Genomic DNA, 12581 nt, shown 5'->3' on the forward strand with positions numbered 1-12581 from the left:
CTGTATCAGTCAGATCCAACTCACATTTTAAGAAAACAATTCAAAAAATATGTTTAATAGGATTTATATTGCAGGTACAGTATGTGCCAAAGATGTTACAATCCAGGCCGGTATCGCGGTTTGTTGGCACTTAACCTTGAACATGGTGGGTTTGCCACAGGCAAGTTGTATCGCAGCAAACCAAAATCCTCGGTCATGCTTGTGCTGCGATGGTATGTAGTCTGTACCATTCAAACACAAACACCCGAAGTGAAACCAGGGCTGCAGAAATTATTACCTTTAGGAAAACTGTTGAAATTATAAAAATATGCTGAGAGCCCTTGGCTAGTGAAGAGCTCCTTTTGGAGCAGTCATCGCCTGGCTGCATCAGATTATTTGCCCAGAGGAGTCTGTGGTTTAGTTCTTCCACTTGGCTTTTCAAGCCTTGCACATCCACCATATATTCCCAGATAATCCAAAAAATAAGTATGAGTCATCAAAACATTTTGCACCACCTCATTTCCAAAGTCTTCAGTGTTGACATTAAAGGACTTGCAGTGCTTGAGTCCTCTAAGAGAAATACCTCCAAGGGTGATGTCCCGGCTCTGCCGAAGCTGACAGCTGAGCTCAAAGTGATCTCACTGAGGACAGGACCTCACCTCAAACACTGGCCTTCATGTGGTGCTTTCTGAAAACTGCATTTTAACAACTTTGAAAGGCTTTTTGTTTTAGAAAAATGAGTTTAGTTGGTCTCTTTCTGTAGGTCTATGTGGATACTTACAGCAGTATAACTGAGTATAATAAATTGGGCAAACTGCACGCTAAATATCTATCACAATATATTGTAGTTGATAGGCTCCAAGAGGGATGATAAGCTCTGGGGGCTCCTTCTCTGTAAGTCCACCTGGATGTCTGACCGACACACACCTGCACACTGTGCATAGGAACCGCCAGGTGTGCCTGAAGGTGCAGAGCCTCGGGGGATTAACCATGCGAGGACATGACACCCATGGTCCTTAGGAGGCTTGTACAAACTCCAGGATGAGCGCTGACACCGTAACTTCACAGCGCTCTTCTCTCTGGGATGATTACACTGTGAGGAGGTTGGAGCCTGCCAGCTTTGCCACATTTACACCCCACACTCACCCTCAAGGCACTGGTGAACATAGCGCTCCAAGTCTCTCATGCTGTTTAAGAAACAAGGAAAAGCAGCTGCTTTGAACTCTTGTAGCCTGGACCCTAAGGAAACCATGCCTAAACATTCATGCTGTCCATCTGTACAGTTTCAGCAGTTCTTGCATTCGTTAGCAAATTCATACAAAGCTGAAGAGGACTACAGATCTGACAGATGCTCATTGCCTATGGGACGCTCGCACAAAGTACGGCCTGGGGCTTACAGGCAACTCTTGAAACCAGTAGCCAAGAGGTAGGAGCCACATACACAGTCACCACTCACATACACTGTCTCTTGTGTAACAGATATATGTGGACACAAGGGTTGGCTAAAAGTCTTGGAGGCAGAGAAGCTGGGGTAGCTGACACTTCTGTACTAGGATAGGGAACTCGGGAAGAACAGCAGGATAGTACCTTGCAAGGAACTGTGAACTCAAGAGTTGGTAAAGGAGCATAGGACATAAAATAAGTGCATTGCATTGCTGTCACAGAGGAGACGTCTAAGGTAAGTGAGGTTAAGGCACAAAACCATAGGAAAGCAGGTCTCGCTGTAGCTGTTGCTCATGTGTTCATTAATGTGTTTTAGTTGGTTCATTAGACAGACAGGAGTGGGCAACAAGACAGACATTTATTGCATTCAAATCACCATTAAGTGGTTTGCTAATGGTCTTTATGGGGATTTATTGCCCAGGTTATGTGGAAGATAAATGCTGTGTCACTAGAGGACTTAAACGAGGAAAAGTCAGTGTACAAGTCCTCCTTATTTCTGTATTATCTCGTAATGGAATGAATAATCAAGTACAGGGCGATTGGAGCCGAACACCCTCCCACAAGCTTTCCTGTAAAAAAATGAGCAAAAAGAAAAGAGGTAAGTTTTATTAATGAGTACTGCTATCTTTAGATCCACTACAGGAGTCATTTACCACAAGCTATCAGTGATGTCAGCTTCCATATAAAATCTCAATACAATTTCCTGCAAGTTATAGGCTCTCAGCATTTTTTGGCAGATCTGGACTCTGATATGAGGCAGTGGCACTTTCTCAACTCACCTGCAAGGCATCTATAAAAACCTCTGCTGATGCTCCATGCTAAAAGCCACAGAAACTGTGTGTTTGTCCTCACTTTGCCGTAAACCAAAATTGAGTCTTTCACATGAAAAACCTGGCCAGTTATAAGGTTACAGTTTATATTCCTTCACCTCTTCAAACCTCCCTTGGAAGATGAGCCTTATTAGCACAGTGAAGCATATATCAATTCTTACCCAGGTTTCTTGGAAGTTCTCACAACTATTTCCTCTTATTCTTTCTCTTCTTTCCTTAAAAATAATTTTGTTTTCCCTCTACCCACTTTACACTGATTCCTGTTCTCTGCTGTTAAAGTCTCTTTGTATACTCTGCTTTCTAACAAGAGCCTTAATTTCCTTACCTAGCCACATCATAAACTTTCCCTTCAACTCTCCAGCTCTCTGCTAAGCCTTCTCCTGTCAATCAAGCTGACCTGAAAATCAGATTCTTTCCCAAGTCATATTTTAACCTGAAAGGTGCCTCTCTGCTGAATTACAGGATGGGATTGCAGTCACTTAGAATTGCATAGGTCCAAATACAGTTAAGAGTGGCAAACCTTTTGAGATTCAGGAGATACTTTTGAAATAGGGCTGTATATAGACTGCAGATAGTGTTATTTGCAAACATAACACTATAAAAGCTTTCCGTGCCATTCAATGTTTTTAAATAAATGAATCCTGCTACCACTGAATCACTAGAACTCCTAGTATATCTTGTTGACTCAAAGTAAATGACTCTCATAACAACCAGAAGAAACAGAAATTATGGTGGAATTCCAAGTTTTCATTTTTAAAATGTGTAGATATTCTAGAACTTCCTGTCTAATTTGCATCATTCTGCTCAAAACTGAGCTATAAAGACTGTCCAGTTGCAGCATTACCACATGCCACTGTGAAACGTTGCACCTGTTTCACCTGTAATACCATAATAACCAATAGTTGTGGCTTCTTTTTCTAGACTCTATTAACTTACATTTTAAGTAACAATAACAGTTACCATAGCCTTGCTAATACCCCTGGATTTATTACTAGCTTTGCTTCCTCTTAGGCTTCTTTCTCCTTTCACAGCATCTTCCATATTGTCCTTTACGGGTGAACAGCTGCAGTTTCCCTAAAACAGGCCACTTCTTCCTCCTCAGTCAAATCTTGTATTTCACAGCATTTCCAGAGGTTGATTCACAAGCAGAGATGCATACTCTTCATACCTAAAGAATACACAAAATAGAATTCAAATCACCTCTACACATTTTTTTAGTGTAACAGTGTATTGGCTTTGTGTGGCAAGGTTTTGGTAGCAGTGGGGGTTACAGGGGTGGCTTCTGTAAGAAGCTGCTGGAAGTTTCCCCTGTGTCCGAGAAAGCCAATACCTGCCAGCTCTAAGATGGACCTGCTGCGGGCCAAGGCTGAGCCAAGCAGCGATAGTGGTAATACCTCTGTGATAACATTTTAAGAAGGAAAAAAGAAGTTGGGACAGACAAAAACAGCAGCTGGAGAGAGGAGTGAGAACATGTAAGAGAAACAACCCTGCAGACACCAAGGTCAGTGAAGAAGGAGGGGGAGGAGATGCTCCAGGCCCGTGGTGAAGACCATGGTGAGGCAGGCTGTCCCCCTGCAGTCCGTGGAGGTCCACGGTGGAGCAGATATCCACCTGCAGTCCAGGGAGGACCCCACGCCGGAGCAGGTGGGTGCCCAAAGGAGGCTGTGACCCCATGGGAACCCCGCGCTGGAGCAGGTTCCTGGCAGGACCTGCGGATCTGTGGAGAGAGGAGCCCACGGAGCAGGTTTTCTGGCAGGACTTGTGACCCCGTGGGGGACCCACACTGGAGCAGTGTGTTCCTGAAGGACTGCACGCCGTGGAAAGGACCCATGCTGGAGCAGTTCGTGAAGAACTGCAGCCCGTGGGAAGGACCCACATTGGAGAAGTTCGTGGAGGACTGTCTCCTGTGGGAGGGACCCCATGCTGGAGCAGGGAAAGAGTGTGATGAGTCCTGTCCATGAGAATGATGAAGCAGCAGAAAATAATGTGTGATGAACTGACCGTAAACCCCATTCCCCGTCCCCCTGCACTGCTGGGGGGTTAGGTAGAGAATCCAGGAGTGAAGTTGTGCCCGGGAAGAAGGGAGTGGTGGAGGGAAGGTGTTCTGAGATTTGGTTTTATTTCTCATTACCCTACTCTGGTTGATTTGTAACAAATTGAGTTAATTTTCCCCAAGCTGAGTCTGTTTTGCCCATGACGGTAACTGGTGAGTGATCTGTCCTGTCCTTATCTTGACCCACAAGCGCTTTGTTATATTTTCTCTCCCCTGTCCAGCTGAGGAGGCGGAGTGATGGAACAGCTTTGGTGGGCACCTGGCGTCCAGCCAGGGTCAACCTGCCACAAACAGGCCTCTCCTCTGTGACTTGCTCAACAGCAGCCCTCTGAAGTCACTCATTGCAGGGCCACGCTGTTAAGGTCCAGAAGCAAAGATAAAGGTAAAGGAGCAAAGGAAGACAAAAAAATAGGCTATATGTTAGGTTTGGTTTAGGCTATTACAAGCTTTTAGCAGCAAAATTTATTATGGCAGAAGACTGTACTCTGGCACCAACCTGTCTGCTAGAAAACACTCTAGGACATGTAATTGTGCGTTTGAGTATAAAAATCAACAGTATTCAAACTGTTTGTATTTATATGCATTGCATCTGGTTGCCCTTCCTTCATAATTTTAGCCAGCTATTGCTGTCAACTGTGTAATTTCCTCCTGGACTGTATCTCTATGCCAGTGGCAACAGTTACTCATTGCGTACAACACTTTACAGACCATGTCATTGCAAAGTGTGTCCATCCTCACCATTTATTTTTTCATAAGCCCCTTTTAAGTCCAAAATAGAACTGGTAGCAGACTTAGACCCACAACTAAATTAGTGTAAGATCTTTCATTAGCTTAAGTGGGAGTAGAATGATAGGAAGTTCTGCTCCTGCCAGTCTTCATGATTACTGATACAGAAATACATAAGTGCTAATACAGTTTTCTTCTCACAAGTACCTTAGGTAGGTGGTCAGCTCTGTACCTGGTGTGCGCTCTGCATCTTGCTTGTGATTCTCAAGACAAGATAATCCTTTTTTCCTTTTTACTCTACCTAGACAGAAGGAAGAGACATTGGACAATGAAAAGGGACACTGCTCAAGTTCAAACAATGATTCCTAAGTAGCTTCCTGAAGAAGCCTGGCTTTTTTGGCAAAAAAAAAAAATTTAGAGTATTATATGGACACGAAAGCAAAGTAAAAGCAAAATATGTTATTTGCTTTTCAAGTTATGATTTTATATATATATACACACATACAAATACAATTTTGAGATAGTGTGTGGGAAAAAATTATATGCTGGAATCCAAATCTCCATGGAGAGATAGTAAGCAAGTAAGGGGAAGAAACAATTTACCAATTTACACATTTTACAAGACATTCTGCCATGCATATTCCATGAAAGAGTGAATTTATGCCACAGTTTCTATGAAGTCGACACTGAAAAGCACTTTTAGAATGAAAGTAGGCTAACAGTTACTTAACTTTTCCAAAACGAATGCCATTTTCAAAGGTGGGTACTTACAAACCCATATACAAGATCTTCAATTTTTTCACTCGCTACGTAGCGAAGCTCCCACACAATTATTTAATGCTGCATGTTAGAGTAATTTAATGGCTCCGACAACACAGCTTCTTTGCTGGAACATTTCTGAAGCATTGTAGTCTGCACTGCCAAGGACTCGGCTAGTGTAAAACTGTATAGGTATTCATTTCATCAGACCATGACTGTATCAGCTGAGGATCCAATCTGATAGCACAAACTATTTCAAAGAGATGCAGTCCACTTTGTGTTTCTGCAACCTGGATAGCCTCTGTTTCTTATTATTCAGAGAGATGTATAGAACTACCTTCAACTATAGGACTACACTGATGTCACAATTAAAAAACCACACAAAGATGACAGTATCTCAATGTATGCTGTAACATAACAGTGAAAATGAACTCAGGCTATTAAAAAAATTTATTAAGATTTTTATCCATGAAAGATTGGTACTACAATCAATGTAACCATTTAATCAGTCAAGTATGTCTGTTATAGGCAGGCACAACATTACAAAACAGGCAAGTACAATGCCTGATTAAGCGAATACAGTCTGAATATCTATTTATCCACTATTTCTGAAAACAGAATTATCAAATATCCACCAGGGAAAAAGATGAACTATTTTAGTTTCTCTTTGGCATACTTATCAGAACAATGAATTAATTACAAAAGTCTTCTATTGCTGCCAGTGCTATGAAGAAAAAAAGTACTGAATGGAAGATTGGATGTCAGAACTCACTTTTAGGTCTCAGGCGACCTCGCTAACGTTATCAGAACTGGTGACAAAAGACAGGTTAGCTGCCAATGCTTCACAAGGCAGACAAGGATTACATTGTTTTATAATGCAGTTTTGTTGAAGGTATAAAAAAAATTACAGTAAATTTATGCACAGTACATACATATTACACACAGTTATATAAATACCCATGCTGTGGCTGGACTTTAGGAAGTTGCTTTATCAATAAGAAAGCTAGTATCAGACCTCCCAACATCCATTTAATACACATTGCACTTCGCATCCAGTAATATGTTCAATTTCTGTACCTCTCAAAAATAGATTTAAAACAGAAGCGAAGAATAATAGCGAATCTTTCCATAAACTTTGTTTTCTTATTTACATTGTAATATTCCATTATACATAAAGACTGCGTTACGATACATCATCTTCATATAGCTTTTTGTAATACATACAGCTTGAAGCTATTAACAACTTAGTTTGGGAACAGAGATATGACCTATAAGACTATTTAAAAACAATTCTAGCCTTAATTTTGCTCTAGTTTGTTTCACTGAAACCATTCTTTGACAAAAAAAATTCCTCCTTATTGGGGAGGAAAAAAACAACCCATGTTTAAACCACCACTGGATTTCCTTAAACCACTGAGAAACTTCGAAACCATAATCATTTTCTGCATAACTATATAGCCACTTCAGAGGCCTGTTACTTTTAAATTTAGACCATGAATGACAATTGTGACCATATCTTTAAATTAAAAATTTTTTTTTAACTTCCTATTATTTTTCAAATATAAAACAATGAAAACGCAATCGTTAATCATACATAATCTTTGCACAACTAGAAAGAGTTCCTATTTTATTAGGGGAAAAAATGAACATGCACATACCCCCATTCACAGGGTAAGAACATAAACTACAGCAGCACTTGTCTCAAGTTATGGTGCACATGGTTGCAATACAGGGTATAAAACAAGAGTAGAATTTCCAACATCTGTTAAAACACAAAAAACTTATTGTACAAAAAGTCATTCACATTCTTTGCAATTAAGTGAGGAATCAGCTGTTCAGCTTTCTGGACTCTCCAGCCTGCAAACTCCTCCTTCTATTGCCACAGACTGTCCTGCCACGGCTCCAGGAGGAAGTCTTGAAATGTGAGTCTGTGGAAAGTCAAGACAGTATTATCCAGTGAGAAGAGAGGCAAAATTATGCAGGACACAAAGCAAGCTTGTAAGTATTGAACAATTAAGCTGTTCCATCACTGAAGTCTGAGGGCAAACTACAAAGCAACTTGAAAAGTTGCAAACAACTAGGATTGGTTTTTTGTGGTTTTTTTTTGTTTTGGTTTTTTTTTTTGTTTGTTTGCATTAATGTTTAACACATGAAGAGGAGGACCATGTCAGATGGGTAGAAAAGGTAAAGCGGATGACCCAGCACACTGAAAGTAGAAGAAAGGAATATCCAGCATGAAGACAAAAGAAAAATAACTGTGGCATTCCAAGGTTTAATAAGTCTATTCCTTATGGAGATTCAAAAAAAGTTTAGTACTGCATACAGAAATACACCTTACAGAAATCTTAGACACAATAAACTATTTGACAGAGAGAAACTAACACTTCAGAGCATAAGGCAACTGCGATGATCAGGATGCAAAGAAGAAATTTCTCTGCATAAAATACCTACTTGTCCACCTAAAAAAAAACCCCATAGACTTCCTCTAAAATATTTGTTGCCAGCTGTCAAATAAATGGACCCAAAGAGCAATTGTGTTTCTGTCAACAGGCATCTTTTCCATGGAGAAGTTTTAAAAGCAGGCCTTTGAGATGGCTCTGTAATATTTCAGCCAGAGAGCAAAAGCCAGAGAGGGGGCACATGTTTGTGTACACAAAACTTCAGCTTATAACTCTATCATAACTCAGTGACGCTGCAAATCTCTTAAAGATCCTTTATAATCTGAGGCACATTTTATCACTGATGCACATTTGCTTGCAAAAAGATACTTTGACTTATCATTAGAAGTAATGACTTCCTCCTCTGCCCCTTGTACACGTTTTTATACTGTGAAAACTGCTTATGTTTTCATTCACGCTACCGATTTTGAGCTACAGCAAGAGCCACTTACTGATATATCGACTGCTTCCATACAGGGCCAAGTGGCTAAAGCAGTGTTTAAACAGAACAACAAAAAGGAGTCAGAGGCATCTTTCTACAAACTTTACTGTTTCCTACTTTCAGAGCTGCTGAGTGGGCTCTGGTAAAACACAAAAAAGAGCCTTAGTGAAACTCCAAAATACAATAGGGCTGATAACAGCATTTACACAGGCTTGAGGCAGAAAGTGGCAATCACAGGGACTCACCAGCTCGAGCTACACTCCAGCCATCCCTCCCACGGAAGCGAGAGTGCTGGCCATCATTCCTCTCATGAGTTACAAGTTTCACCAAATGATTCATTAATGCTCAGACAATATAATGGTTAAACAATTATTAAATTAGGAACTAGAAATTATTCCTACTACAATATAAAGCTCACAACATAGAAGTTGCTGGCATTTAGAAATTACAGCTTCCTCTAAGTGCAGCCAACTACATATTTAAGTTTTAGTATGTACATTATCCCATTTAAACGATTCAACTGCTGCAAAAATGTGTAACTTGCAATGAGGGCAACAAACAGCAAAAAGTATAGATGTAAAAGTTCAGTAAGAATAAATTGCATCAATTGAGCAGCAAGTGATTTGAGACTGTAACCACAATTCATTGCATCAGAGACATTCTGTATCTCAGAGGCAGCTTCTTGTAATTCCTTTCTTGATAAGGGTATCCTGGTGTCTGCTCTTAGGTGGTCTTGTTTCCAGTTAAATTACAGTATGAGATTTAATTAAAAACATTTAAAGGTTTTCATTTTACTGTTAAAACTTTGATCTCCGGCCTTCCTGCTTGATATATGAACATCTTCCTACTTTCAGAACAGTTTTGGTTACAACTGTGCTTTACCACTTCAAGAAGAAAAGATTCTTTTCGAATCTGTTAGTTTCCCCCAAAACGTAACTGACAATTTTTGGAGATATTATTTCATAAGTTTAAATAAAATACAAAAAAGAAAAAGGAAGAAAAACAAGCGGAAGAAGGTTATTTTTCACTTTATGACTGAGAGACTCAAGTCATTTTTCCAGGTCTGTGAAAATTTCTAAATGAAAAGTGGGATAGGATGACAGTGTAAAAGCAACATTGTATGATGGGCACAGTAGCAAATTTCCTCAGTGGAAGAATCCACTGACTGTTTAGTGAGATACTGCAATCAAAGCAAGCCAGTGGTCCACTCTAAGGCAGGCATCATTTATGAGTGAGATGGCTCATACAGTGATCAGTCTGAATTATCAGCACATCATTGTAGCAATACAATAAAAAGCACAGAGGCCAAGGATGCTGCCAAGAGGCATAAGAGAGGAAGCTTGTTACTGAAACAGAAGAAATATTAGCACCATCATGGTTATCATGAATCTTATAATCAATTTTTTTCATTATAACTACAAAAGACCTGATCTGTGTAAATTAGTTTTCTGACCCAAGTTATGAATTAACCTTTTGCATAGGCTTGACTTATCCCACAAATCAAAGTTAAATGCCTAATAAAACCTTATGCAATTGCAGTGCAAAACGTGAGGCTTCATTGAATCCACATGAAATTTATAGATCCTGTTATTTTAAAAAGTTAGTTAAGCATAATATCCCAATAAGTTTTTAAGCACAGAAAGGAAAATATACAAGAGGTGATAAGCAGATAGTCAATATCTATCGATACATTATCAAGTAGCTATGCTTAAATAGCTGTCCAAAACACATTTCCTGTACGAAACCTCATTTCCTATAAAAGGAAAAACACGTTTCCCACACAAAAGACCCCAAACCACTATACACTAGCATCTGTACATTTCCACTTACAGAAACACCCAAACCACATATAACAAAACCTTTCTTAAGGCCTTTACTTGCATCCTGTTTATTTGCATACTTCATATGATGGAGCAAATACAGATGCTGTTTTACACTGACTACTTCTTATTACTTTCACCAATGGCTGCCTTATGTAGAACAAAAACAAGACAGATCCATGATGATAGTGTTTAAAATATGCTACCTAATAAGTAATATGAAAGGATAACATTGCCATGTCAAGACAACTTCAGATAAACTTCCAAGTGAATTCTTATAATTGTATCTCCCTTGTTCTTAGCCGTAAGAACAAACTCTAGTAAATAAAAAGAAAGATCAAAGAATATTTAATATTTTCAAATGCAACCACAGAACTTATTTGTACAGTTTGTTACATTTTTATATCCCAACATCATATTTTACATTAAGTCCAGATTGTACAGTGGATTAGGTTTAGATTTTTAAAACATAAAAATAAAAAGCAAACAAAAAAGAACAACACTGGAAGGCTTTTAATTGAATTCGATTAGTCTGTCAGCTTTATAAGCTGAATGAACCCACATCTGGGGGAAATTGTGCCTGGGAGCACAAAAACAGGAAAAGAAAAAGTTTTCCTCAATTAATCCTCCGTTCAGCTTTGTGGAAGCCTCTCTTTGAGGAAACCACATGCCAAGGAAAGGTAGATTAAGAATGTCAGGGCTACCCATATCTTCAGGTCTACAAACAGAAATTTTACTGTCCCTGAGAATATTCTGATTTGATTTGCTTGTCTAGAGAAAAGTGGAGTTGGTGAGGGCCTAGTAGGAGCAGAGGTCCTGACAGCTAGGAAACCAGTTAGTCACCACAGACCTTTGTCTGCGGCTTCTAAGAGGAACCTCTTGCCCACATTTCAAAAGGAAAAAAGATAAATGCTAGATGAAAGACTTGATTTTGCTTCCCACCCCTCCATAAAGCACAAACAAGCTAACTAACCTTCCAACACTGATTCTTGCTCTGTGTACTTGCCATCCAAACTCATGATGCTTCCCTCTTTCCCTCCTAACCAAACCAAAACCATGGAGCAGCCAGCTCCCCCAACCCCAAAGCTGCAGACACTGCCCGTGCAAAGTTACTATTTCTCAGTCCCTTTTGATGCACACTGGAAAGCTTCCCACTATCCTTAGAGTCCAAAACTAATAGGTCTTTCTGCTCTGGAATAAGTGTTAACAGCTACAGGGTCAATATATTGTTTCATCTTTTCGTCACGAACATTGCGTCTATTTTTTGGGCTACATATTTTTAGCATACCTTTTTTAAAAAAGTAAAATAAAAATACTAAAATTTGTGCAAAGGCTTACTTTACTTCATGCCTCGTAGGTAAAGATTCTGAAACAACCCTGAAACCAACTAACATCAAAAATATTTTTAGTCTTTAAAGAGCTACTCTACTCCTTTTATTCACATAAAAGTATTAGTTTGTCACAACAGCTTCATTTTTTTTTTCATTAAAAGCATAAATACAACGTAAAATGGATATAAAAGTTTAAGCCAAAAGACAAATAGTGCTGCATGAGAAAACTGAAGTCAATCCAACACTGCCAACAGGACAGAGTACAACTACCAGATGGCAGCACCTTCAGTTCTTAAGCAAATCTAGGGAGTACTGCATGTGTTTAGCTTTCCTGTTACATACTGTCCTGGGTTCATCTGGGATAGAGTTAATTTTTACAGGAACCTGGGAGGTGAGGGGCATAGCCGGGGCAGCTGACCTGAACTAGCCAAGGAGCTATTCCATACCATGTGACATCATGCTCAGTCTATAAATGGGGAGCGGGCCGGGGGGAGCTCTCGACTTTGGGGGGAGCTCTCGACTTTCGGTGGAGGGAAGTGGCAGAGCGTCAGGTTCTGGGTGGTGAGCAGTTGCACTGTGCATCACTCTTTTTGTATACTCTTTCATTAGTACCGTTGTTGTAATTTTTTTTGTGTTGTCCCAGTAAACTGCCTTTATCTCAACCCTCGAGGTTCCAGTTGTTTTTTCTTTTCTCTCCTCTGTCTCCTCCCTATCCCACCGGAGGGGGGCGGGAGGAGTGAGGGAGCGGCTGCGTGGTCCT

General features: G+C 39.9%; 1 protein-coding gene across 3 annotated transcripts in view; it reads right to left on the reverse strand.

Annotated features, from left to right (window-relative positions):
* Positions 1-6222: 6222 nt before the first annotated feature.
* Positions 6223-12581, reverse strand: part of TASP1 (taspase 1) — an 88663-nt gene continuing 82304 nt past the window's right edge. For all 3 annotated transcript variants that reach the window (XR_012651615.1, XR_012651614.1, XM_075035476.1), the window contains one exon: positions 6223-7718. Coding sequence is in view for 1 of the 3 variants with exons in the window: in XM_075035476.1 (XP_074891577.1) it covers positions 7626-7718 (93 nt within the window). In the remaining 2 variants the exon portion in view is untranslated. The remainder of the gene's footprint in view (positions 7719-12581) is intronic.

Source organism: Buteo buteo, chromosome 9 (genome assembly GCF_964188355.1).
Source record: "Buteo buteo chromosome 9, bButBut1.hap1.1, whole genome shotgun sequence".
In the NCBI taxonomy this organism is placed as follows: domain Eukaryota; kingdom Metazoa; phylum Chordata; class Aves; order Accipitriformes; family Accipitridae; genus Buteo; species Buteo buteo.